The 27,380-nt window shown below is 38.6% G+C and overlaps 1 protein-coding gene across 1 annotated transcript; it reads left to right on the forward strand.

Moving 5' to 3' along the window:
* Window positions 1–27,380, forward strand: EIF4E (eukaryotic translation initiation factor 4E). The gene is made up of 7 exons (XM_080915178.1): window positions 1–104; window positions 17,076–17,182; window positions 18,423–18,518; window positions 21,009–21,072; window positions 21,660–21,773; window positions 24,332–24,471; window positions 25,859–27,380. Exons 1-7 carry the CDS (start codon window positions 87–89, stop codon window positions 25,971–25,973), a joined length of 654 nt encoding a protein of 217 aa, XP_080771304.1. The 5' UTR covers window positions 1–86; the 3' UTR covers window positions 25,974–27,380.

Genomic DNA, 27,380 nt, shown 5'->3' on the forward strand with positions numbered 1-27,380 from the left:
GCAGGAGCCGGCCAATCCGGTTTGAATCTCATTTTTTTCCTCTCGCCCCCCCTTCAGGAGCGGTTGTGCGATCAGATCGATCTAAGATGGCGACTGTGGAACCGGTGAGTATTGCCTTCGGCCCCCACCCCCGAGGTCCCCGCGCTCTGGCTCCCTCCGCTCAGGGACTCCCCGCAGGACGGCGTTCTCGGCGCGCACAGCGCCTCCGGCCGCGTCCGGCCCCTGTCCACCCCCGGCCTGACCTTCCGCGGGCAGCCTCGGCGCCCGGAGGCAGACGGCGGCAGCGTGGAGCGCACACGCCGTGTAGGGGCCCGGGCACCGGGACGGTGGGGGAGGGGCGCCGCGCGGCCCCGCGATGATGCGGCCGGCGGAGGGCGGCTCGGGCCGCCGGCGCGGGGATCGGCCGGGGGTCTCGGGGGGGCGTGGGGCGGGCGGCTCCTAGCGGGCACCGTGGTTGGCGGGGCGGGTGGGCGCCGACCCGAATGAGCGGGAGGGAGCCTGGGGCAGCGGCGCCTAGCCGTCGTTCGCGTCCGGCCGCCGGGGTCCTCGTGCGGGCCGCGCTCTCAAGCTGAGGAGGAGGGCGGGCTGGCGGAGCCGGTGGGCGCGCGGGGCCGGGCGGGTGGGGCGCGGCATGAGGGCGAGCGCGTCCCGCGGGGAGCTGGGGGCTGTGGCGTTGAGTGGGGAGCACGCCCAGGGGTCGTGTCGCGCACCTCCCGGGGCCGAGGAAGGGGGCCTGCTGAGAAGGTGATCACATTGTCCTGGCCCCTCCACGCCGGGACTGGGCTGTCATGGAGGAGGGAAGAGGGAGGAGCGAGGCCTACCGATCGCGGCCGCGGGTCGGCTGGCGGTAGACCTGCATTTCACACGCGCCAGACTTCCATTCATTCATCCTCTGGGCGCAGCGCGCACGCCTCCGAGGACCGTGTAGATTCTTCTGCTCTTACGCGACGAGATCGTCTGGGAGATATCCAACGAACACTAAATTTGGAAATAGGAACTTTCAAGATCATCGTTCTTAAATTAAAAGGAAAAAAAAATTAAGCTTGGGGGCAGCGGTGCGAGCCACGGCTTGCGTGTGGTCAGAGGACAGCTTTTGGAGTCCCGAGAATCGAAATTCAGGCGCTTTTTTCGAACCATCACATAGGCTTCTCAACATTTGCTTTTCCATTGATGTTTCCTCCTTACTCTACACTGCTTCCCTCTTATTTAAAGCGCTATTTTAAAACTAATTGAGGCAAGATGTACACTGAGCATCATGTTGGTAAACCTGGTAGCCAGGAGATGGTGATTTTTTTTTTTTTATTTTAATTATTGTTTGGATTTGCCAACAGCTGGTCATTCATCCCAGGTTTTTAAAGAATGTCACACCTGTGTGATAAATTCCCGGTGAATAAAGGCATAGACCAGCAAACCAGAAACCTTTACAAACCACCTTTGCCAGATATTTTTAAAATTTTTCCATAGACTGAATAATTTTGATTAGTTTGCAAAACGGTCTTGTCTTGGCAGAATTCAAGACAACTTTTTTGAAGGTGGAGGCATGATGTACTTTATTTTTTTTTTTTTCTTGACATCAGTTTTCCTGCATTTTGCAAAACTGCCTCATAAGTTGTTGGTGAAGTTAACTTTAGACTATCAGTGTAAGAACGAGAGGGGAAGCATTTACATTTAACTTAAACTCTTGACAAGTTTTGCAGTCTACTTCTGACTGAATCCTGTACCTTCCCTACCGGTGGTAGAGGAAAATATTGCAGGTAATAATAGAGGTGAAACTAAGAAGATCTAAGCAATAAAACAGTAATGTGAACTATGGCATCTCAGTTCTTTTTAAGTCTTGGATTGTGCTAAAGCCACAATGTAGTCATTGGATTTTGTTCTGAGTCAACACTTAGAGTTGCTAATACCTTTTGGGTGGGTACTAAATGATATTTATGATACAAAGTTATATAAAATGTGGTCTGTGCTTTGTTTATTGTGAGTTCTTGTAGGGCCTAACTGCCAGTGTCGGGGTCAGAGGTAAAATGCTCTTCCCCTGGTGACCAGATGGATGTGGATAGTTTGTGTAAATATAGGACAAGAGAAAAAAAGAGACCTAAAATGTGTGAAGGATGAAACTAGTTGGAGACAGTATGCAAAATGACATTGAGGTGCTTGTTTTCTTTTTACTGTTAGACACCCTTGCTTTATAGGCTAGTCATACAGTATTTTTAATATTTGTAAGATATTGGAGCTGGTGGTAGCTGTGGGCTACTTTAATCCCGGTACTGGGGAGGTAGAGGCAGCTGGATTTCTTTTGAGTTTGAGCCCCAGCCTGTTCTACAGAGCTAGTTCCAGGATTTCCTTCAAACTAAAAGATTTGGTTTGGGTGCTTGATTTAGCTCAGGGCCTGGTGCATTTACTAAGTTTATTCTACCTACCACGAAACTAAACTGGTACATTTTCAGTTTTAAGTCATTAAAAAAAAACATGATTTGTTCTACTGTTGGATTACAATTGAAGTTTGTAAAAATTAAGAATTTTATTTGGTCATTGCTATTTTTATTTAGCTTGTGAGCTTTTCTTGAGTTTCTTTTTTGTTTGTTTTGGTGGTGTGCTTAATTGTATAAACACTTAGAGCAGTGGTTCTCAACCTGTGGGGTCTAAGGACCCTTTAGCAAGAGTTGCCTAAGACCATCAGAAACACAGATGGCTAACATGATTTATAACAATAGAAAAATTAGTTAAAAAGTAGCAATGAAAATGGTTTTATGGTATGGGGCCACCACAGCATGGGAACTGCATTAAGGGGTCACAGCTTCAGGAAAGCTGAGACCACTGATTAGGAGAAGCCTGCCATGGTTGTGTGCACCTGTAGTCTGAGCACTCAAAAGTGGAGGTGCAACAGAGTTTTGAATTTGGCTTGGCCTACATTGTCTCAAAGCAAAATAAAATCCAAGAAAAAGGGTCTAGCGAGATAGCTTAGGGGTAAGGTGCTGTGCATGTTGCCAAGCCTGAGGATCTGAGTCTGTGAGCTAGAACCCTGGTGGTGCAAAGTTCTCTTGGTCTCCAGGTCCACACCAAGGCAAGCTCACACACATACAAAAATGTGTAAATGAAATTATATTTTAAAAGCATTAAAAGCCGCTAGAGAGATTCATCAGTTAAAGCATCTCTAGAAGACTCGGGTTCAGTTCCCAGCACTGACATGGCAGCTCAGATTGTCTGACAGGAGTTGGAGGAGAGCCCTCACACAGGCATGCCATGTTGCACATATCTGTGCATGTGGGCAAACTGCCCATACATATGGAAAAGAACTAAATGCTATAAAATGTAATGTGTTTATTAGTGGTTTATGATGGTTTGGTAAGCAGACTTTGACAATTTTTTTTCTTTAGTGAGAAACTCATTTTCTTAGTTTGTTACTAAATCAAACTTTGGGTATTTATTCCAAATTTCACTTCACTTTATAATCTGAGTCTGCATAATTGTTTGACTTAGAGAAATCAAACCTGAATATACAGTTTCATGAAACGTAATTTTTTTAAAAGATTTTTTAAATTTTATTTCATATATGTGAGTTGCTCTCTTAAGATTCACCAGAAGAGGGTATTGGATTCTGTTACAGATGGTTGTGAGCCACCATGTGGTTGCTGGGATTTGACCTCTGGAAGAGCAATCAGTGCTCTTAACCACTGAGCCATCTCTCCAGCCCGAAACTTAGTTTCTAGAACAGCAGTTCTCAGACTGGTTGGACACAACCCTTTTACAGAGGTCGCCTAAGATCATTGGAAAATACATTTACATTATTAACAGTAGCAGAATTGCTACTATGAAGTAGCAACGAAATAATGTATGGTTGGGGGTCACCACATGAGGAAGTGTATTAAAGGGTCACGGTATTAGGAAGGCTGAGAGCCACTGTAGAAGGTTAGGGATATAAAATTGAGCAGAAAGAAGCACTTACAGGGCATGTGCAGTAGCTGTTCTGGCCTTTCTCCTTTTCATACTCTGCCACACTGGAGATGGATCTTCTGTGACATTTTGAGTTGTGCTGTGCCATCTTTCTCAGGGAGATGACTGAGAAGTGGAAATGAGCTCAGCTTATATAGTCTCATTTAAATTTCCCCGTGATGGAGAACATTGAAATTTCTTCATTCTTGAAAAATTAGGCTCAAATATTGTAAAGTGATTCTGATTTTTGAAATGTAGTATTTACAGATGATAGTTTTCACTTGTGTGGCCCTAATGCTTATATTTAATCTAGGTTCTGAAAATTAGGCACTTCTGCATGAGTTTATCTTTTCTGCTGGAAAATTCTTGACTATCTTGTAAGCAATGTGAAGCATTGCATGCTGATAGTAAGCAATGTGAAGCCTGTGATCACAGCCTCGGGTACTGTCTCCTTTCCTGTCCTTATCATAAAAATTACTTCTAAAGAGTCTAGTCACATCTAGAGAAGAAACTATTGCTTTAGTCCCAAAAAGAATTATTTTTGGCTTATAGTTAGAAGCAAGTAGCTGTCAGTGTGTGTCTGTGACAGTCAGTGCTTCTTCACCTATATGGTAATTTAAAAAAATATTCCATGGAAATTGGTGGGAAGCTGAGTGAATTTATGTCTAATCATGACAAGCCTGTCTACTATTTCCAGGAATGTGGATTTAGTGTTCTAAGCAAGTAAGTTGGGGGGGGGTGTTAATTACTGTTAGTAATGACTGTTTACTTTTGTAGCGGCTATTTTTAATGTAGGCAGTTCTTTATTAATTGCTAACATAGTGTGTGCCAGCATCTCAGCAGGTGCTATATTAATTTAATGTAGTTCTGTAAGAGAAGTGGGAGTGTTCTTATTTCACATATGAGGAAACCAAGGGATCAAAATGACTTGACTTTTTAAGGCAGCTACTTCCCAGTGTATGTGTCTTTAACTATCACACCACCATCTATCTCCTGGCATGCAGGGTAAGTTCAGAAAGGGAGCTTGATATCAACCTCTTTTGATATCAAAAAGGAGGACTTTGCTAAACTAAAAGTTGTGTAGCTGGCACCTACAGGATCATGTTGAATCAAAGCATAGAATTTTAGAAAATACCTGGAGATAGCTCAGGCCTCGTACAGTTGTGTAACTGCGTGTTACCTGCATATCCTGCTATATACTTGGGATACTATCCAGTACAATACAGATAGCACAGAAAGATATGTCCCGTGTTAAATAATGACAAAAAATCTGTACATTTTTAGACTGGGTTTTACAATATTTTCTGTTTAAAGTTTGTTGAAGTTGTTGATGACAAATCCACAAATCTGTAGAGCTCATTGTATAATAATAGCCATGCTTTAGTGCTTGGGCTAGAACTTTTAGATTTTGAAAGACAAATGACTGCTTCCCTTCTCCTGGCTCCTTGTTTGCTTCTTAGGATATTTTGCTAGTGGAACCAGTTTCAGTGAATTTGTAAAAAGAAAACAACCCATAAACTGGAATTTACTTGCTGTAGACTAAGCAGTTTTAGTGAGAGGTTCATTAGAATGTAACAGTTATATTTGGGAAATTTTAAGCCGTAGTGCATATATATTAACATTTATTTAAGCTTGTCATGTCAATGTACTTAGCAGAAATTAACTATAATGCTCTTTCTTTACTTTTACAGTGGAAGATTTTAATGCCTTGTCAATGTGCTAGTATTGCCATATGAATTCTCGGGGACAATAGTTTGCTAACTGTAATATATCTATCTGTTCATTTCAAGTGTCACAAAGGCAGTAATATCTGATTCCTTAATAGAAAGGTGAAATGTACATATTTTCTTCTTATGTTTTAGATAAGTTAAAAGGTTGTAGATAAGGAATTTATATTTTTGTAAAATTTTAAATTTTTTAAAAAAGGATTTATTATATAAGTATCCTGTAGCTGTCTTCAGACACACCAGAAGAGGGCATCAAATCTCATTATAGATGGTTGTGAGCCACCATGTGGTTGCTGGGATTGTACTCTAGTCCTCTACAAGTACTAAGACATTTCTAACAAGCTTGCTATCCACGTTTTTGCTTTGTTTTTCCAAGACAGGGTTTCTTTTTGTAGTCCTGGCTGCCCTAGAACTTACACTGTAGACCAGGTTGGTCTTGAACTCAGAGATTTTGCCTTATAAATGCTCTGATTGAAGCTGTGCACCATCCTTCCAGACCTTATTTCTGTTACTGAGACAAGGTGACCCAGAACTCTTTAAAATTAAAAGTGATTAAAAGTGTGTGGATGGTTATTATTTAGTGTAATATGAAATTGATATTGTTCTCTGAGTCAATTTTTTCTTTTTTAACTAAATGGGCAGTTAAATACACAGATTTTATACAGGGATATAAGGTAGGATATTAAACTGAGCTGGAGTTAATTCATTCTTTTATGTAGAGGTTTACATGCTTACAAACCAGTATAATATCTTTAATAGATGTTAGCCATGCACACTCTATTGGCCATTTTTGTGCAGTAGTTATTGTGAAAGTTTTACTATATATTATTATATCATGTAGTTTTAAATTATTTTTGTATTGATCAGTACTTAGGCCCTTTCCAACTATTTATAAATTCAGATATTGCGGTGATGAGTAACCTTTCCTATATATGAGGTTTTAAGTAAAATACACGTTTTAACAAATTGAAAAGTTAAAAATGGTGCTAGTCAAGTGAACTATATTATAGTTAGTTGTAACCTAACGTCACTCAGCTCTCCTTTAAAAAGTGCAATGCTTAACATGGAAATGAAGGGCTAGAGAGATGGCTCAGTCCTTGCTGTTTCTTCAGAGGACTTCAATTTTTGGTTCTAAGCGTGCCATCTCACATCAGTTCTAGGTGATACAACACCTGGCCTCCACAGGCACCAGACACTCTGTGTGTGTGTGTGTGTGTGTGTGTGTGTGTGTGTGTGTGTGTGTGTGTGTATACAAAGCATTTATGCACATAAATTAATGGAATTTGTATGTATTTACACATAAATTCATATGTACATATATGGTTTAGAGTAATAAACCTGGAACCCAAGTACCCACTACTAAGGAAGTTAATGTAATTTTTAATCTGTTGTCATAGTCTAATACTTTTAAAGAAAAGCCCTTTTTGTGTATTTTTATTTATTTATTTATATGTGTGTGTGTATGTATGTATGTGGGTGCCAGAGGAGGCCAGAAAAAGGCATTGGATTCCCTGTAGCTGGACTTAACAGGTTGTGAGCCATCAAGTGAGTGCTGGGAATTGAACCTGGATCCTCCAAAAAGAGTAGCAACTGCTCTTAACTCCTGAGCCATCTCCCCATCCCCATAGTCTTTTGTCTACCTACATTTCTGACTAGTGATGATTGTCCCCCTCGGGTTTTTTTTTTTTTTTTTTTTTGGCTGCCGAGTTTTATTATTTTTAATTTCAAATCTTTATACAATGTTTTGATTGTGTTTTCCCCCTCTTCTAAACTTCTTGCAGATTCTCTCCACTTCTCTGCCCACACTTTCTTCTTTCAAAAACTCCCACTAAAACAAAAATTAAAACAATCAGAAGACTAACCTATTTTTTTTTTAAAGGAAGGCCAAACAAAGCAAAACAAAAAATTCATGAAAATACCACTGAATTTGTTTGTGTGTTGGCCACTTACTCCTGGATGTGGGACCTACCCTGCAGTGTGGAATATATAAATCTCCATCCTTGACATTCAGTTGGAGAAAACTGATTTTTCCATTGCCAACTTATATCAATTGCAGATAGCTTCTTGGTTCATCAACAACTACCATTGTAGAAGCCAATGTCTGCTTCTCCATTTTAGTGCTGGGGGCACTTTTGGAGTTTCTTCACCTCTGACTCTTACAGTCTTTCTGCCCTCTTCCACATAGATCCCTGAACCTTTAATGAAGGAAGGTTTTAATGAAGATATCCCATTCAGGATTCTGCAAATTGTCCAGTTGTGGGTCTCTGTTAATTCCCATCTACTGCAAGAAGCAGCTTCTCTGATATGGGTTGAGTAAGGTACTGTTCTCTTGATAGCATGCAGAGTACCTTCATGTACCCTGATGCTAGTCAGTAGGGGTGAGGCTTTTAGTTAGGCACCAGCTGGACTTTGTGTTTAGTGACTTCAAATCAAAGTATCGTCTTCAGCAATAGAGCAATCAGGTTGTGAAGAGCAACCAAGAAGAGCCTTGTGATATTTGGGGTGAGGCTGGGGTGTCTTAGGGATCCCTTTGGTCAATGGCTCAACAAGATGTAACCCATTCCTGTCTCTGGAAGTTTTATTTGTTGAAATAAGATCTATTTTAGGTATTGTCTTCTATTATTTTATTCCTCTTCCCTTTGTGGTAAGGGGTTTCAGGATAGGGTTTCTCTGTGTAATCCTGACTGTTCTGGAATTCACTTTATAGTCCAGGCTGGCCTCAACTTAGAGATCTGCCTGCTTCTACCTCCTTTGTGCTGGATTAAATATGCTACTGCTGGAGAGATGGTCAGTGGTTAAGAGCACTGACTGCTCTTCCAGAGGTCCTGAGTTCAGTTCCCAGCAACCACATGGTGGTTCACAACCATCTGTAATGGGACCTGATGTACTCTTTTGATAAGTCTGAAGGCAGCTACAGTGTACTCAGATACATTAAATAATTCTTTAAGAAAAAATATATGCTACCACTGCCTAGTCCCTTAATTTTTTATAGTAAATTCCATATTATATATCTTTCTGCTTTTATTAATACTAATAAAATGGAATTCAGTCTAAGGTACTGTTGAGTAGGCAAGTGGTATACTACTAAGCTCTGATTTTTATTTTGAAACAGGAAGTCTGATGCCTCAGTCTGGCCTTGCTCTCTCACTCTAGCCTAGGCAGACCTTAAACAACATCTTTCTGTTTCTGGAATTACCGGCCTATGAGGCCTGGCTTAATAACCAAAACCCTGAAAACCTATATGGTATATAAGGAAAAGATTCTGTTGCCATTGTTGGATAGAAGTTCTGAAGGGGGAAAAAAGCAAATAATTTGAATATAATTTTAGATTCGTAGTTTGGCTTTAGCTTCTGGATGGACTCTTCTATTATCTGACTGGTCTGTCTTATGGGCCAGGCAGAGTCTTCAGTAATAGAGAGTAGTCAGTCTACTACTCTTACCTTGTTTTAAGGTTACATTAAAGCTAGGTTGTTTTAGTCTAAATGTACAGGCCCGCTGGACAGAAAGAAAAAGGCTCCACTGATGTGGCCAAAATTAAGGTCTGGGTCAGGCAGACCACAATAGTTGGTGTGTTTCAGTTCTTTATATTAACACCACTATTACCTGAACTAGGGCCTTATAGATGCTAGGCTACTACTGCTCTGCCATTGAACTGGTGTCTTACTTGTGTTTATTAGATAAGGTTTCATTATAATGGGCATGTTGGCATTATAGCACATCAATTGCACTTTGACCTAAATTAAACTCGCTTTTATCCGTCTAATGTACTGTGTCCCTGCTTCCCTTCCTCGGACCTAAGTGAGTTAGTTGTACCAGTCTGTTTTCTTGCCGCTTGGTTTCTTGTCTCACTTTGTTAGCTCAGCATCTCCATTTTTCTTTCTTCTTTTTTAAAGAAAAGGTCCATGAATTGGCCGAGGTGGAACTAATTTTCTTCAGTGGTATAGCCACTGAGATTCCCAGTGTTCCAGCAGATAACCCACTGCACCCTCCATGATCATGCAAACAATTCTAGTTAAACTCAAAGTGAAAAAAAAGTAGGAGGATCTGTTGGGAAGAACAGCTTACTCACTTGGGGTGGGGGGTAAGAGAGGACAGTGGGGTGAAAATGTGTGCAGGTAAGTAAGTAAGTGTGCGGAAATGGCTCTTGACTTGGTGACTGAGCAGTGCTGTGCCTGTTGTTTGGTATTTCTTGTGAAAGTGGAAGCCATTCTGTGCCAGCTTGTGTTGTAGCCATTCATAGGTCTTCATTCAGTTACTACAATGGCTTGTTTTCCTCCATTGTGCTGGTGCTTCTGAGCTTTATGGTTGTCAAATAGTCCTTTTTGTCTTGTAATTCTTAACATTATAACCGTAGACTTTGTAGTGACTCCAGAAAGTTCTATGGGATAACTTGGTTAAAAAGAGTTAGTTTTCTGTGTGGTGTTATTCTTTTGACAATAATTTTTAGTTTAATGATCCATGCAAAACCCAAACCCCCCTTTTCTTGGTATAGTTTCACTGGAGTGCTCATAACTTTTGAGGCCACCAATCTTCTATTATTTTTATTTACTAATTTTTAGTTTTGAAACAAAAGGGGAGGGGCAGAACAGACTGACATTCACCTCTGATGTCACCTCTGGTGTTGTTCAGACACAGGACTGAACAACACTTTGCTTGACCCTGAGTGGCATGGTGTCTGATGAGCTGAGAGACTGAGGACAGATGAAGAAAGTTACACTTAGGTTACCTCCAAGCCAACCTTGGAAAAGACTGATCATGACAGCTCAAATCCATCGTCACTTCTGATCAGTCTATTAGTATTCATTCATTCATTGTTTTCTCTTTATTTTATTTGGATTTCTTTGGCTAATTTCTTAGGCTAATCTTAGGATGGGGTGGGAGTTTCACCTATTCCTAGTCTTTAAAATACTAATTTTAGTTTGAAGGTGTTTTTCTTTTTTGTCTTTTGAATATTTTTGTTTTTGTTTGTGTAGTTCTGCTGTTCTAGGACTTGCTCTGTAGACCAGGCTGGCCTTGAACAGAGAGAAATCTGCCTGCCTCTGTCTTCCAAGTGCTGGGGTTAAATGTGTATACCATCACTACCTGGCTGGATATTCTTTTTGTTACAGCTTCCTGTAATTGTTTTATGTTCATGTAAAATCATAGATCTCTTTTAGGTGTGTATAGTGAGGACAGTCTGCTTGTTTCCTCTAGGAATGTTATTTTATGTTTGAACTCGGGATAGCAGTTGCAGAGCTTGAAGTAGGAGAGGAAATTGAGTAATCTAGGGTCTTTAATCAAGTGTCCTTTGACTTACCCCTTTTTACTGCAGTTCTGAAGGTACTGCAGCTTGGTCTGCATTGATCCAGTTACCATTTGTCCATCTGCATTCTTGTGTTCTTTTTATACTAGTGTATTGTCTTAGTTAGGGTTTTATTGCTGTCAACAGACAGCATGACCAAGGCAAGTCTTATAAATGACAACATTTAATTGGGGCTGGCTTACAGGTTCAGAGGTTCAGACCATTATCATCAAGGTGAGAGCATGGCAGCATTCAGGCAGGCATGGTCAGGAGGAGCTGAGAGTTCTATATCTTCATCCAATGGAAGCTGGGAACAGCCTGAGCATCCTCAGGCAACTAGGAGGAGTATCACCAAGCCCAGAGTGACACACTTCCTCCAACAAGGCCATACCTTCTAATAGTACCACTTTCTGGGCCAAGCATATGCAAACCATCACATGTATTTTAATCACTTTGAACTGTAGTTTTTAATACTTTAATAAGTAAATTTAAGAGAGTGTGTGTGTGTGTGTATCTGTGTGTGTGTGTGTGTGTGTGTGTCTGTGTGTCTGTGTCTGTGTAGACACGAGTGCAACTGATTAATTACCGAGGCTAGAAGAGGGCTTTGGATCCCCTGAAGCTGGAATTACAGGTTGTTGTAAAGCACCCCACATGGTTTCTGGGCACCAAACAAATTTCAGTCCTTTGGAAGATAGTAAATGCTCTGAATTGCTCACTACCTCTTCAGCATTGTGAAGGTTGAATATAAAGATAATACACATGGAGATAGCACACTGTCTGATCGTAACTATTTAGTAATGATTAGGTAAAAACTCATACTTGTAATTCCATCATTCCAGAGGCTGAGGCAGGTACACCGCTACAGTGAGGCCCTGTCTCAAACAAGAAACAACAAAAAGTGAAAGCCCAGTTTTCATGAGCTGTGAGGCTGAAGTTCTCAGTTTTAAAATCATAAAGTGTGGTTTCTCTGGTGTTTACTTATCCTCATTCGCCTGTTGAGATGTTGAGGGTATAACTTAGATGTGGACTTCTGTCAGTTGTAATAGTGCTTTCTTCCTAACATGGAACTTGAGGAAGTGAAGGGAGAGGAAATGCACGGGGACTGGAGCTAGGCTATTGGTCATGCTTTATCCATTGGTTACGACTGGCATAGAACTTACTTTTTTACTCAAGTTTCTTTGGGAAGGGAAGTGTTGGCATCAGAGTGGTAGATATTTCCAAACAGGTAACCAGTTTCAATGTTTTTTTTCTTCATGGGTATCCACACTCGCTGTGTGTGCCTCATTGAGCTGGGAAGAGTTGTAAGAACTGAGGGGTAGACAGAAGCTATTGAGTCAAGGACTGTGATTTAGAGTGCACGCTCCAGGCAGCTTGTTCTCTACTTCTGTGGTAAGTTGCTGAGATATGAATGCTAATAACTCAGCTTCTGTAGTTTAAATTTATTTTTCCTCATGGTAAAGTTGAAAGGACTAGCCAGACCACTTCAGAACTTGGAAATCTTGGTATGCCTCATTTACTCTTCAGCTGGCTCTTCCAAATTCATAGCACCTGAGGTTGCTGTGACTAATTGCAGTTGTCAGCTGTTCATCACTTTCATGCCAGACTCTTGGGTTATCACTAAAGCCCCTCTTTATTTCACAGTTAAGGAAACTGATGCTTATAGGGAGTTCTAGTTTTAAATCCCTATTCTGAAAAAAAGTTTCACACTATTAATTAAAGGGATTGTCAAATAGGGACTACAACTAAATTTGGACCATGGTTTCCCCTATACACACTTAGTAATAATTGGTTGGTAGAGGCTTATCTGTACCTGATCTTCTTGAGGCCAGCTTAGACTATAAGAGAACTTGGCTCCAAAAAAGGTACTGTTTTTACAAAATGACATATGACTATGAAAAATGTATGATTGATTTCAGTAGATATATAATCACTATCAAATGTAGTAAACATTTCCAAATATTTATTTTATATTTCAATAATTTAAATTTCCTGTAGACCAGCAGTGGGTATAGTGTGCAGGTCATACTTGGAGTTAACTGTTTTGAATCTATACTATTGCTAGGAAAGTCATGTGGTGAACCAAAGAATTTTATACACTTCAAATGAAGATTAAGAGTTACATGATCTTCCCTAAAATGAAAGAGAAATCAGTTTTTTGTGGGATGAAGGTAGTAGACACAAATAAAGGGCTTGGAGGGCTAATAATCTCTTTGTGAGTTGGTGACAGTTTGGATATTTAAAACCTTATCCCAGGTTTTAAGCATACCAAGATTTTGTGAACTGACACAAAATTGATGTGATGTGAGACTTGAAAATTTCATCACATTAGAGAAAACAGCTGCAGGAAACAGCCAGATAACATTAGAACTGTGACACATTGATAGCATTAACTTGTTGACGTGTGATACTTTTTACAGAACCTTGAAAAGGCTTGAGTTTTTGCAGCTAGTTGTTCAGTTTATCCTGTTCTTGCAGGACCTTTTCCTTTTACAGCTTCCTACTGTTGGTATAGCAGCTTATTGAGCCTGGGGTCCCTGAAGTACAATACTGAACATTATATTTGACCCATTGAACTCTTGATCTAAAACCAGGTTGCCCTTTGCATTTGGACTGATGATATTTTTCTCTTCCCTTATTTGCCATTGGTATTTGATTTCTTTGACCTGCTAGTTAATGTCTTCCACTGCTTACCCAACAACTGAGGTGTACTTTTAGCTTGACATCTGAGGCCTTTGTGGTTACTGAAGTATACCACCCAAACTCTAGTTTTGTAAATCACCTCTACTTTCACGGACTTTGGTTATGAACGTCTACATTAAACACAGTACCATCTTACAGTTTTATTCTTTCTTAAGGTCTCCCCTTGTGAAATGCACTTATATGCTGTGACCTGTCAAGGGTAGGCTGTCGGTTAGGCTAAAAATGTGTTAAACTATTTTGAGAATAGCCATCTATTAAGTTAGCCTTTACTTTTGTTCAAGTGATTTGTTTACTTTTTAAATTTTATGTGCATTGGTGTTTTGCCTCCATGAATGTCTGTGAGGGTGTTGGATCCCCTGGAACTGGAGTTTCATGGTTGTGAGGAGCCTTGCTGGTGCTGGGATTTGAACCTGAGACCTCTGGAAGAACAACCAGTGCATTGCTCTTTACCCCTGAATCATCTCTCCAGCCTTGGGTACATTTGTTTTTGAGACAGAGTTTCACAAAGTTGCACAGACTGATCTCAGAATGGCCAAACAACATAGGCTGGCTTGGAACATTGAGTCTTGGTTTAGCCTCCCATGCCCATTTAAAGACGTTTGTTTTTAAACATTATATAGATGTAATACAGTTCTATCATCTGTACTCTGTAGGAAACAACCTTTAAGATAAATTTGTGTTTAGCTGCATGTTGTGGCATGTAATTTTAACCCCAGCATGCAGGATGCAGAAGTAGGCACATCTTCCAGGTCAGCCAGGGCTACCCTGTCTTGGATGGATGGATGGATGGATGGATGGATGGATGGATGGATGGATGGATGGATGGATGGATGCTCTGCCAGACGACCTTGGTTTGGTTCCCAGCACCCACACTACCATTTGTGGTTCTAGTTCTAGGGGATCTGATGTGGCTAGTGCACATACAGTGCATGTACATATAGTGCACATACATGTGTGCAGGCAAGACACCATACACATAAAATAAATCTAAAAGCATTTGCTTGGATAGTTTGTATCTCAGTGCTAATTGTGGTTAACTCTGCCTGGTAATTGTTATCTGAGTTGTTTTAAAAAATCTTTTGAGTATTAGTCACTTATTCTTTACCAAGTGATATTTGATTTAATTGGTAGATTGTGAGCTGAATACAGAGGCTCAAGATTGTTTTCTCTCTGAAGAGTGCAGTTTTATATTTGGAGGCTGAGTCTATGGGTAGATGTCTTAACACCACCAAGAGTTGTTAGGACTTAAACCTTACTCTATGCCATGACTTTTATTCCTAGGATACAACTTTGTTCTGGCTTAATCTGAAGCTGAAAGGGATTTTGACAATATGGACTTGAGTTTTCATAACACTGTGGCCTCTGAGACTTTGACTGTGTTCTCTGTAGACTGCCCAAGGTCACACTATGAACCTCAGAGTCACCATAGGACCAAGGATCTATCTATAACATGGCTTTTGTGGCACACTTTTCTGCCACTCATTCTATGTAGTGCATTGTTAGCAAGTCCATTGCCACTATTCCTCTCTTCAGAACCATGGAGCCCCACTGTTTGTCTGCACAGCACTGTGATTCAAAGCTAGTCAGGGAGAACATGCTCTTCTGTGATTATAATGTTTGAAGACTTAAATTGGCTAATGAGTATATATTAAGAATGATTTTATGTAGTTGACTACATATAAATTTTAGGGTCTTAGTTATTCTATATAAATGTTTACATTTATTCAGTTACTAAGTTCATAATTATGGCTAAGTACCGTAGCTACTGGTAATCTAGTTGTGAACAACATCAAACATAGTTGATGCCACATTATTTCTTTATATTTTTATGTTTATTTGTGTATGGGCATGGGGTGAATGGCAAGAGAACTTATAGCAGCCTTCTACCATGTGAATGCCCAGGGATTGAAACCAGGTTTACAGACTTTTCAGTGAACACTTTTACCTACCAAGCTATCTAACCAGCCTCTTTACTTATTTTTAAAGTGGTGTCTGTTTGTTGGTGTGTTTGTTTATTGTGTATATACATATATAATACCTGCTTAACTCAGTCTCAAAGCTTTTGGGTGATTCATCTCATTGCTTCATAGAAGTACTGGAGTCAAAGGTGCTTGCCACCATGTCTGGCTTTTATGTGAGTTCCAGGAATACAACCTTGAACATTAGGTTTGGGTTTGTAGTACCTGGCCCTTGAATAATTTTTATGGATGCAGAGAATAAAGCTTCTGAACATATTACAGGCTGCTTTTTTTTTTTTTTAAGTATGTTTTCGGTAGTTATTTCTAATTTGAAGCCTTTTGGCACATCCATCATTTGTGTTGGGTCAGTTTAAGGATGATATTTGGGCTGGAAGTGATAGTTTTAAGACCTACAAGACAAACTTTTAGGTTTGATGCCTAGAGCTGGAGTCTATTAGAAATGGAATCTGACAGATGGCTGAGCATTTTAAAGCTCTAGCTGATGCTCTTCGAGAGGACCCTGGTTCAGTCCCCAGCTTTCACATGGCTGACAATAACAGCCTGCTCTGACCTTTAGTAAGCATTGTGCCCTGGGGATACACAGATACATGAGCAGGCAAAGCACTCATACATATACGAGTAAATCTTTTTAAAGTTTTTTTTTTTTTTAATCTGATAACCAAATATAGGTGCCATGCGTATGGGAGGTGGTGTTCTAGTGTTTGCTTTAGCTTCTAATGCCTTTCTTTGGCTATGTGTTAAGTTCAGTTTATAGCAGTCTGAGGAAACAGCAAGGGGAAAAGTGGTAAATACTTTAAATTATTCCTAAGCTCCTTTTTTATAATTTAGGTGGCTATTAAGCTTTGTCTAAAAGAAGACTGAAGTTCAAGTTAGTGTCCACCTTCTTTCATTATCGCCTGTTGAGCATTCCAAACAGCTGTTCTTTCAAGCAATGAGTCTTATATGAAGTTACTAAGGATTTCTATTGCTGGCTTGTTCACTTGAAAAATGACTTTTTTATTTTTTTCACCATTTCCATGTAGTTGTTAAACTTGTCAGAGTATAGCTTTGAACCTCCCCTGCTCTACCTCAGTAACATAGAGTACATCTTTATTTTTGGTGAACCTGGAAATAGAACATCCTGCTCTATGCATGCTAGACATAGGTTTTACTATTGACCTATGTCATCAGCTCTTGTATAATGTTTTAACATCTGTTAGGAATGTCGGATCATTGAATATTGTGCATACTCTTTGATTTAAAAAAATGTGCAGATAGGGTGATGTACATTTTATAAAATCATGTTTAAATTTGAGAAATCTTGTTATGAAGAGGTAGAGTTGATTGTCCTAAAGGTTGGTCTGTAGTTTGTCTTATGAAATCAACTGTTCTCATTCGTTGGATCCAGTTTGTTTATGGTATTGCTGTTGTGGTTATATTTTAAAACTTAAAATTCTACTTTATATAATTTTCCATTAGGAAACCACTCCTACCACTAATCCCCCACCTGTGGAAGAGGAAAAAACAGAGTCTAATCAGGAGGTTGCTAACCCAGAGCACTATATCAAACACCCTCTACAGAACAGGTAAGCTTTCTGCCGAGTAGTTTTCTGACTTGGGTAGTAAGGGTGTGGTGAACAAGATAGGTTTACAGAGAAAAGTTAGCTATGACTGGTTTTAGATACTCTCAGTTGTCAGTCTGTAGGATCAGTGTTAAAGGAGAAGGAATGCCTCTGAAGGATGTAGTCATAAACACAGGGCAGAGTGAGGGCTGTGGGAACCAGGAATATGGCTTATTCAAGGTTCAAATGTATGTCATAAAATACAAATAACAATTTATCTTACCTTTTCTGTGTTATTTATTTTTTAGATTTGTTTTTATGTGTATGGGTGGTGTTTGGCCTGCATCTGTGATTGTGCACCGTATGTGTACAGTGGCTGTGGAGGCCAGAAGAGAGCATTAGATCCTCTGGAACTAGTTACAGATAATTGAACCACCATGTAGGTGTTGGGAATTGTATATGGGTTCTCTGCAAGAGTAGCCAGAGCCCTTACCCACTGAGTCACCTGTCCAGCCCCTTTTGCTCTTTTAAAATCTTTACAGCCTAGTAATGTTAATTACATTTACATTGTTGTATAACAAAACCTATTTTGATTTAAAAAAAAAAATACGTATTTTAGAACCTGGTGTGACAGCACATGCCTTTAATCCTAGCACTGAGGGAGGTGGTGATCTTTGAGTTAAAGGCCAGCCATGTCTGTAAAGAGAGTTCCAGGATAGCCAGGGCTAAGAGAAACTGTCTTGGAAACCCCCATCCCAATGTATTTTATAAAAATATTTATTTTTGTGTATATGTATATAAACAATGAGGTTTCATATGCCATAACACACATTTGAGGTCACAGGGCAAACCAAAACTGGCTTCTGCATGGGTTCCAGTTGTCAAAACTCAGTTACCAGGCTCCCATTGCAGGTGCTTTGTTCTGTGCTGTTTCCTTGGTACCATTTTTATCTTTTAAGCTAAAGTTGGTTTATTAACTAAGTTGCCAGCACCACCCTGTCCAGTCCTCAGCACTACTGTTCACCTCTCCAAATCTGACTACTTTAGGTACCTCATGTAAGTAGAGCCTTGTGTATGTGTGGGGATATTTCATGTAGCCTCATGTTCTTAGACTTGGTCTTTGTACTGTGGTGGATTGATTTTTTTTTTTTTTTTCATTATATGTTACTTCTACAGTTTATACCATTTCCTACTGGTAGATGCATCTACTTTTTGACTATGATTATGGGTAAACAACTGTTTATATGCTGGCTTTTATTTTCAGGTGGGCACTCTGGTTTTTTAAAAATGATAAAAGCAAAACTTGGCAAGCAAACCTTCGATTGATCTCTAAGTTTGATACTGTTGAAGACTTTTGGGCGTAAGTAAATTTTAAGATACTTATACTTTTAAGTTGTTGAATTTCATCATTCACAATGAAAGATGAATATCTCTTCACAAATGTTTGAATTGGCATTTATGCTGTACTTTTTACATTGCTGAGCATATACAAAAGCCCTGTGTTTGATCTCCAGCACCAAAGCAAACACAGAAACATATTTATTATAGTCAGCCTTTAGAATACTCTGTATTCATCTTCTTGTGAGATTCCTCTTTTATTATCCTAGCTTTTTTGGTTCTCTTTCTCCTGTGCAGTCACCTACATATCTGTGTCATAACTGGGTACTACAGAGCTTTATTAAACATTCCCATTTCTGCAAACAGTTTTTAGTATAATATCTGGAATTTACCTGTTTAGGATGTCAAAAGCTGACGTTCATTAATCAACTTTTAGAGATTAAGACTCAGGAATATCAAGACAGCGATAGTGTTTGTGATCTTAGTTCATTAATTTTATCATAATTTATCAACGAGTAATCAAAATGTCTTTTTAGGTTTTGTCTTTAGTTTAGGAAGAAGTTAACTTGGATCATAAACCTTTCAAGAGTTACAAATAGAATATAAACTGAAAGTTTGTTCAAGAAGTGTACTTGCTTGAGACAGGATGTAGCTGAGTTTTCGAGGATATCCTAGCATCCTAGAATTTGGGATACCCTGCCGTCTTTACCTGCTAAGGAAGGCATAGCAGATAAATACCACCCATGCCTAAAATATTTTGAAATTGTTTATCTTAAAACAGTGTTTTTTGTTTTCTAAGGATTAAATTCAGGACCATGAATATGATAGGAAAGTACTGTACCATTGAGATGCATCCTAACTTATTCAAAATTGATTTGTCTTGATTTTTTTTTTTTTTAAAGAGAACATACAGGGAAATACTATTTGGAAATATGAGAGACAAAAGTTGAGTTTTGAGTTACTATTCTATGTGTTTATATTAGGCTCATACATGCTGAATTTAGTGATTAACATTTTCATGTAACAGTGTCTATTTTGTTCACAGAGAAGAATAGATTGTAGTCATTAAATTTATAGCTGTATATATTTTAAGGACACAATTAGTATTCAGTGTGTTTCCAATGCCTCTACAGATATTTGGTATTCAGTGTGTTTCTAATGCCTCTACAGATATTTGGTATTCATTGCATCATTGAAAATGGCAACAGAGAATAATACAATGGCTGAATTCACTTTTCTAAGAACATTGTTTTGTTTTTATGAAAATTATATTTCAGCTCTTCTAATTAATAGAGGTAGCTATCTAGTTAAATTGGAGTTCTTGAAAGGATCAAGTGGTTTTTATACTCTCAATGTATTCACTACAACACTTTAATACTGAAGCCTTCTTTACATATACAAAAAGTAGTTCTTCAGTTTCTTACTAAGGAAAAAGAGTTTGAGTCCCATGTCCACTCACGTATGCACGTAGTTGGCACTGCCTGACCTTTACCTGTTTGTGTGTATAAACCTGGCTCCAGGATTCGTTTAGTGGAGCGCAGCCCCACAGGGTAGTAGTGTGAGTGAGAGCCCTGGGAGCAGGAACTGAGAGTGGTAAGAGCCTTTTGCCTTTGTCAACAGATTAGGCCACTTCTTGATTTCTCACTTCTTTCTAGAAGATTTTATAGAAACAATTCTTTAGTCCTTTAGTTTAGTCTGTGTAATCTTAAGATTCTTAAGGTTGTGGTTTGGGAACAGTCATTAGATACCTTATACTACTAGTTTATTCAAGGTGAATTATACTGTGTAATTTGGTAAGAAAGATGGAGAATTCTTTCTTAAGATTGTCTGAAATATTGTAGACAAAGTTAAAGTCAGCACAGGAGAACATGCTCATGTAATGTCATTCAAGATTTGTAACTAAGATAAACTCTTCTGCTCAGTAGAGAGGAGCAAATACAGTCATCAGTGTGTAACCCAGTCTTACTATAAGAGAGAAGCCAGGCAGCCTTTTGCCTTTAAGAAGTGGATGCCAAATATCTCAAAACAACTCCACGGTTTAAGTACTTGGGAGATAGCTCAGAAACACAGATCACCTGTTGGCATATGCCTGTGATGCCTGCATGTGCCTGACTCCCCACACTGATAGGAACTGTTTCAGGTTGGAGAATCACTGCTGTGTTTACACTTGGACACTTGCACAGCTGATACGGTTTATTGACTGAACCATGCGGTACTGATGGCTTGTTTCATTTTTAAGTATACACGAACACATTATATGAGTTAACAAATGTATTGAAATATATTTTTGTTAGAATAGTCATTTGAGATAGTTGTTTGTATTAGTTTACATTACAAATTTCTTTGAATGTTTTGTCCATTTCAGAAATTAACTACATAGAGTTAAAAAAGAAAAACAAATCTACATACTTTTATGTTTTTTTGTATTTTCCAAATGTGTCTGTGTGTCTGTGTAAGCACCCAAACCCTGCATTACATATTATGTTTTTAATTATTATTTTCTTTTACCTAGTCTATACAACCATATCCAGTTGTCTAGTAATTTAATGCCTGGCTGTGACTACTCACTTTTTAAGGTATGCCTAATCAATGATTGTTTATATTTATTACAGGACCAGACCATTCAGGTATTTGTAAAAACTGGCCACAAATTCAGGCAGTTGGCTTTACCAGGCTTGAGTACAGTGCTCTGTGGTATGACTTAGTCGTTCATGGGAACATCCTGGGATTGACTTCGAGCCTTGCTAATTCTGTGCAGCCCTTCCTGGATATACTTGAATAGACTGACTTCGTCAGCTAATTTTAAACCCATGAGATATTTATAAACAGACCTTTGTCAGGTGCCTAGGATAGTATATTAGTTAGCTCATATTACATAGTTTTTAATGTAGCTTCTAAAAGGCTTCTGCTCAGGAATTTTCAGAACCTTTAGGTGACTTGAAATCTTGCAGTTCATGTTATTGGACTTGATAGTTCAGTGAGGAAGTGGGACACTTGTGCAGTTGCATGCCTCTGGCATGTAGTTCTTGTGTATGTTTGAAAGCTGTGCCAACAGCAGGGGTACAGGGAATGAAAGGAAAGTTGTCAGTGTTGCTTGTTGATTCTGTTACTGTCTCTCAGACTAAGTAACAATATTGTCTAATGCTGTGTTCTTATCCTGCAGGATGGTATTGAGCCTATGTGGGAAGATGAGAAAAACAAACGGGGAGGACGATGGCTAATCACATTGAACAAGCAGCAGAGACGAAGTGACCTCGATCGCTTTTGGCTAGAGACAGTAAGGCTTTAAAATGAAAAAACAGCTTTAGGATATATTTTCCTTTCTCTTATTTAAGGCACCTTTTCTAAAGTCCTTGTGCTCTTGTGGGATCACATACACTAAAACCAGAACAAAATAGAAATTAGTCTGGTCCTTGTACTAGGATGGCATGTAAATTCCTGAAGCATTTTGGTTTTTTGACATAACTGGAAAGTATGTTAAGGAAAATGAGCCAGACTTAGGAAGAATATGGCTGTCTTCTCTCATATGTGGAACTTAGGCTTTAAATACACATGTATGTTTGTTTACATAATCTATATTTGTAGGACAGAGAAGACATGTACTAGGAAGTAGAAGATGGCCCAGATGGGATAAGACAACGGGAAGCACCGAGGAGGTTGTGCATCATATGGGGAAGGGAAGCTAGGAGAGCAGGAGTCTGGAAATGCCATGATGAAACACACATCTTTATACTAACCTGAAAACACCTACAGAATGGAAATACATGTAGAAATGGGAAGAGAGGTTCTTAGCGTGTGTGGGTGTGGCCTTTCCTGTTGAGTAACAGTCACTTGCCCTTGCTCTTTAGAGACTGGGCTTTACTACCTATCCAGGCTGGGGTTGGGGCTCAGGATCATGCAGTCTCCAACCTTTTGATTGCTGGCATTATAGGCATGTGCTGTTTGGCAAATAAATTTTATCCATCCGGGGCATATCATATACATGTGAGTTCAGTGAATGATTTCTAGCATAGTAGTGTACACCTTTGCTCGGATCTCAGAGTTTAAGGACAGCCTTGTCTGCAGATTTCCAAGTCAGCCAGGGATACAGAGAAACCCTTTCTCAAAAAAAAAAAAGGATATTAACTTTACCTCTACAATCAGGTCTCCACTCTTACTTCATTAACCAAGAATAATAGGATTTTATATTTTGTGATTAATGTGAAGTTTTTTACAACTCATTTGTAGTATTGCTGTAATTAAAAATTATTAAAATTTGAAATTAGGAAAACAAGTAATAAAATTTTTGGTTATTTAAAACTAAATAATGTGTTATAATATACTTTAGCACTTTGGTTTTATGAGCTACACTAACTACGAAATCATAGGCATTTCTGTGTTCAGGTTCTAGATCATAATTTTGGGACTGAAGTTCAAATTTAATGCCTTTTTTTTTTAAATCACTTAGACTCAGTACCTGATTTACAGTTAGCACTTATTAAATGAATAAGTACTTATATGGATCAGTAACAGTTAAAAGCAAAGATCTAGTCATGTTTTTGGAGGAGAGTATGAATAAATACCATTTTTGGAGTGCCATAGGAAAGTGTTCTCAACCTTTCTAATGCTGCAACTCTTTAAAACAGTTCCTCTTGTTGTGGTGGCACTCAACCATAAAATTAGTTTTGTTGCTACTTTGTAACATAAATTTTGCTACTGTTATGAATTGTAATATAAATATTTGTGTTTTCCAGTGGTGCTAGGCAGCCCCTTTAGAAGGATCATTCAGCCCCCAAAGGGGTTGTGACCTCCAGGTTGGGTGCTGCCACCATAGGAAAAAGGACTTTTTAGCCTTGTAGGTTGAAAAAAAAAAAATGTGATGAATTGTAGTGACCTTTACTCAGTGTATCTAATGCCACTGAATTCTATTTTGAAACTGTTGGAAAATGGCAGTTAATGGCAGCATAAATACATTTTGGTCATTGTGATTATTGTCAACAAACCGAGCAAATGGATATTAATGAGATGGCTTTCTGTGTGCCTAATTTTCAGGAGTTAAAACAATTGTTCTGTTTTTTTTATTTTTTATTTATTTATTTTTTTTGTTTTTTTTTTAAGCGGGGGGGATAATGTAAAAAAGTAAAATGTAGACATTTTAAAAGTTGGTGCTTGGGGCTGGAGAGATTGCTCAACAGTTAAGATCACTGGCTGTTCTTAACCAAAGGAAATGATTAATATTCAGTTGTCAGCACTCACATGGCAGCTCACAACTGTCGGTTATTTCAGCTCCAGGTGATCTGACACCCTCCCACAGACATGCAGGCAGAGTACAATATATATAAAAAGAAATAATCTGTTGTTGTTGTTGTTGTTGTTTTTATTTTTTTTTCAAAGGTCAGTTTGTAAGCTGGTCTGTGTGATTCTGGAGGTAAGGGTGCTTGCTTCCAAGTCTGACTACCTTAGTTTAATTCCCAGAGCCCACATGGTGAAAGGGAGCCCACTGCTGCAAGTTCTCTTAAATTGGTTTGCCACAGCGTGTGTGCCCTGTCTTCATTCACAGACAGCAGCAACAAACTGAGTCAGACCTTATCGTTTGCCTTCTTGTCTCTAGATCAGGATGGCTTCAAACCTCTGCCTTGGCCTGAACAATTTCAGATGTCAGTTCTTGATTTAGTTTTCTAAATATACATAGAAGAGACCTGTGCTTTCTTCTAAGTTGTTGGGGTGTGTGTGTGTGTGTGTGTGTGTGTGTGTGTGTGTGTGAGAGAGAGAGAGAGAGAGAGAGAGAGAGAGAGAGAGAGAGAGAGAGAGAGAGAGATCTTCAATATAATTTGTTAATTTTTGTTTCATTTTTAGCTGCTGTGCCTTATTGGAGAATCTTTTGATGACTACAGTGATGACGTGTGTGGAGCTGTTGTCAATGTTAGAGCTAAAGGTGATAAGATAGCAATATGGACGACTGAATGTGAAAACAGAGATGCAGTCACACACATAGGGTGCGTTGTGTTCCCCTCCCTGCTTCCTTGACTATTTATTAACTAAATGTAGATGTCCTTTATGTGTGCAGTTTTTATACTTGAAATTAATAAAAACTTATTTCCCTTGTAAATGCTTTAATGAACACTTACAAGTTTGGATTCTGTTAATGTTGAATGTGTTTGTCTTTCTGTAAAATGATTTTGCAACAGTGGTGTCTTCACTATCTAGAGCAGGTAAATTTCCATGAAAGTAGCATGTCTTAGTTTATGTCCATATTTAGAGACCCTGTGTTTGTAAGTTTTTCTGTTTTGTAAATTTTGTTTTTTTTTACAAATTCACACACATCAGTTTTGCTAGAATTCTCTATGAAGTTTGACTCTAAGTGGGATTTACAAGGAATTCATTGTTGGCTTCTCATTTTTCATCTTTTAGTATTAACATTGACCTGTAGCAATGTATTTCTTCAATAAACAGAAATTAATGAATTTGTTACAGAATTTTTGTGTCACTATTAAACGTTTTGAAATCAAAAACATATAGCCTCAGTTTTTTAAGTTTTTTTTTAATGCTTCCAATTGACACACTTTTAACTTGTTGCTGTATGTGTGTATACATTTTTTTTAATGGTAAAGACTATTTTAAAAAATTTTTTTAAATGTCATCTCATACTAATTGCCTTGAAAAAAGCTCTCTGCTGTTGTCTTAAGCATTTTTCAGCCTTATTTTATACTCACAATCTAGTCACACAGCTTTCATTTCTTTATAGCTTTTGTTGTTTCTTCTCAGCCTTTAGATGTGGCGCATTCCCTGAAGATTACACTGTTAACACCTTGACATCCACCCATCCATTGTACCTGCCTCTGCTTCCTAAGTGCATGTGCCACAATGCCCAGTCCCTTCTTGGCCTGTTAAGGAGAGATTTCTTTAATACTGCAGATAAGCTTTAGACTCTCTGAATGGTAGTTGATAGTCATATATTTAAACTCTGTTTAGTTTGCATCACATTTTATTTTTTAAGTAGTCACAATTAATTTAAAAATTGGTTTATGAAATTGACACACATAAGGCAAAATAGAATTCATATGTAAATATAATTATTACTTTATTCTTTGAGATAGAATTTTGCTATGTTAACCAAGCAATTGCTGTGAGTCCATGAACTGATCCTGATGTACTTGTTATTGATTTAGTAATAATCATACCTTTTTATTAGTAGTAGTAATAAAAACAAGCCTGGCGGGATGACAGATGTCTGTAATGTGATTTTGCTAGTTATACTGAAAGAAATGCATTTTGATTTGCATTTTTTAATGTATAGGCTAATATGATGGATTTATGAAATATATTTAACGACTTTTCTTTTTTAAAGAAATATTAATGTTTCTTATCTCCTGTGTCTTGTAGGAGGGTATACAAGGAAAGATTAGGACTTCCTCCGAAGATAGTGATTGGTTATCAGTCCCACGCAGACACAGCTACAAAGAGCGGCTCCACCACTAAAAACAGGTTTGTTGTTTAAGAAGACACCTGAGTATTCTCACAGGAGACTGCGTCACGCAATCGAGATTGGGAGCTGAACCAAAGCCTCACTGAAGCAGAGTGGACTGCGCTGAAGTTGATTCCATCCAAGTGTTGCTAAGATATAAGAGAAGTCTCATTCGCCTTTGTCTTTACTTCTGTGTCCATTCTCCTCCCCCACCCCCAATGTTTGCTAGTGTGTCCACTATCCCAATCAAAGAATTACAGTATACGTCACCCCAGAACGCACAGATGTGTTCCTGGCCTGCTCTGTAACAGCCGGTTAGCATCACCACGACATACACATCTGCCTTTCCACAGTATTCCAGAAAGAACTTGCATTTCTATCACCTTAGCAGGAAGAGATCTGGTTCTGTTCCACTCCACGCAGGAGCGGGCTTTGCTGGTGTGAGAGTCTGAGTACAGCTGTCTAGCAACCTTCTGTTTCCTGTCACAGCATTGTCCTTGCTGTCCTCTTGCTGATGGCTGCTAGATGTTAATTTATTTGCTTCCCTCCTTGATAACATTAGTGATTCTGATTTCAGTTTTTCATTTGTTTTGCTTTTGTTTTTTTCCTCATGTAACACTGGTGAAGGATCCAGGAATACGACAGAAAGGTGGAATAAACATTAAATTTGTGCATTCTTTGGTAATTTTTTTGTTTTTTGTAACTACAAAGCTTTGCTACAAATTTATGCATTTCATTCAAATCAGTGATCTATGTCTGTGTGATCCCTAAACATAATTGTGGACTATAAAAATGTAACACCATAATTACATTCCTAACTAGAATTAGTATGTCTGCTTTTGTATCTTTATGCTGTACTTTAACACTTTGTATCACTTAGGTTATTTTGCTTTGGTTACAATGGCTCAAGTAGAAAAGCGGTCCCATCCATATTAAGACAGTGTACAAAACTGTAAATAAAATGTGTACAGTGAATTGTCTTTTAGACAACTAGATTTGTCCTTTTATTTCTCCATCTCTGGAAGGAACCTGTACTTCGTATTGCAAGGCAGTCTCTGTGTCTTCTTATAGTGTCTTCCCATACACAGCCTAAGTTTGGAGCACTAGTTTATTATTATGTTTATTACAATTTTTAATAAATTGAATAGGTAGTATCACATGTAATTAAACTGATGTGGCTATCTTTTTTAATAAAGTTAAGGCATAGTTTTTCAGTCTTAGGTTAAATAATGTACTTTGAATATGTTAAAATTCATGAGAATTGGGATTTTGGTGTATCACCATTTGATAGGAACAGTTGCTATAAACTGATTGTTGAGTTTAAGATGTTTTTACATAATGGTCAGAAAATTAGCATAAGGAAAGTATAGGGGAACATGTGTTAGGAACATTAGTGTTACTATCTGAATAACACATAATAAACAAGTATTAAGAACTATT

This window comes from Micromys minutus (genome assembly GCF_963924665.1).
Source record: "Micromys minutus genome assembly, chromosome: 4".
NCBI lineage: Eukaryota > Metazoa > Chordata > Mammalia > Rodentia > Muridae > Micromys > Micromys minutus.

What these genes read in the sequence shown, in the direction of transcription:
- EIF4E (XM_080915178.1), top strand. An exon ending in AAACACCCTCTACAGAACAG is followed by an intron (nt 17,183 to 18,422) that starts GTAAGCTTTCTG and finishes TTTTATTTTCAG; the next exon opens with GTGGGCACTCTGGTTTTTTA. An exon ending in ATCGCTTTTGGCTAGAGACA is followed by an intron (nt 21,774 to 24,331) that starts GTAAGGCTTTAA and finishes TTTCATTTTTAG; the next exon opens with CTGCTGTGCCTTATTGGAGA.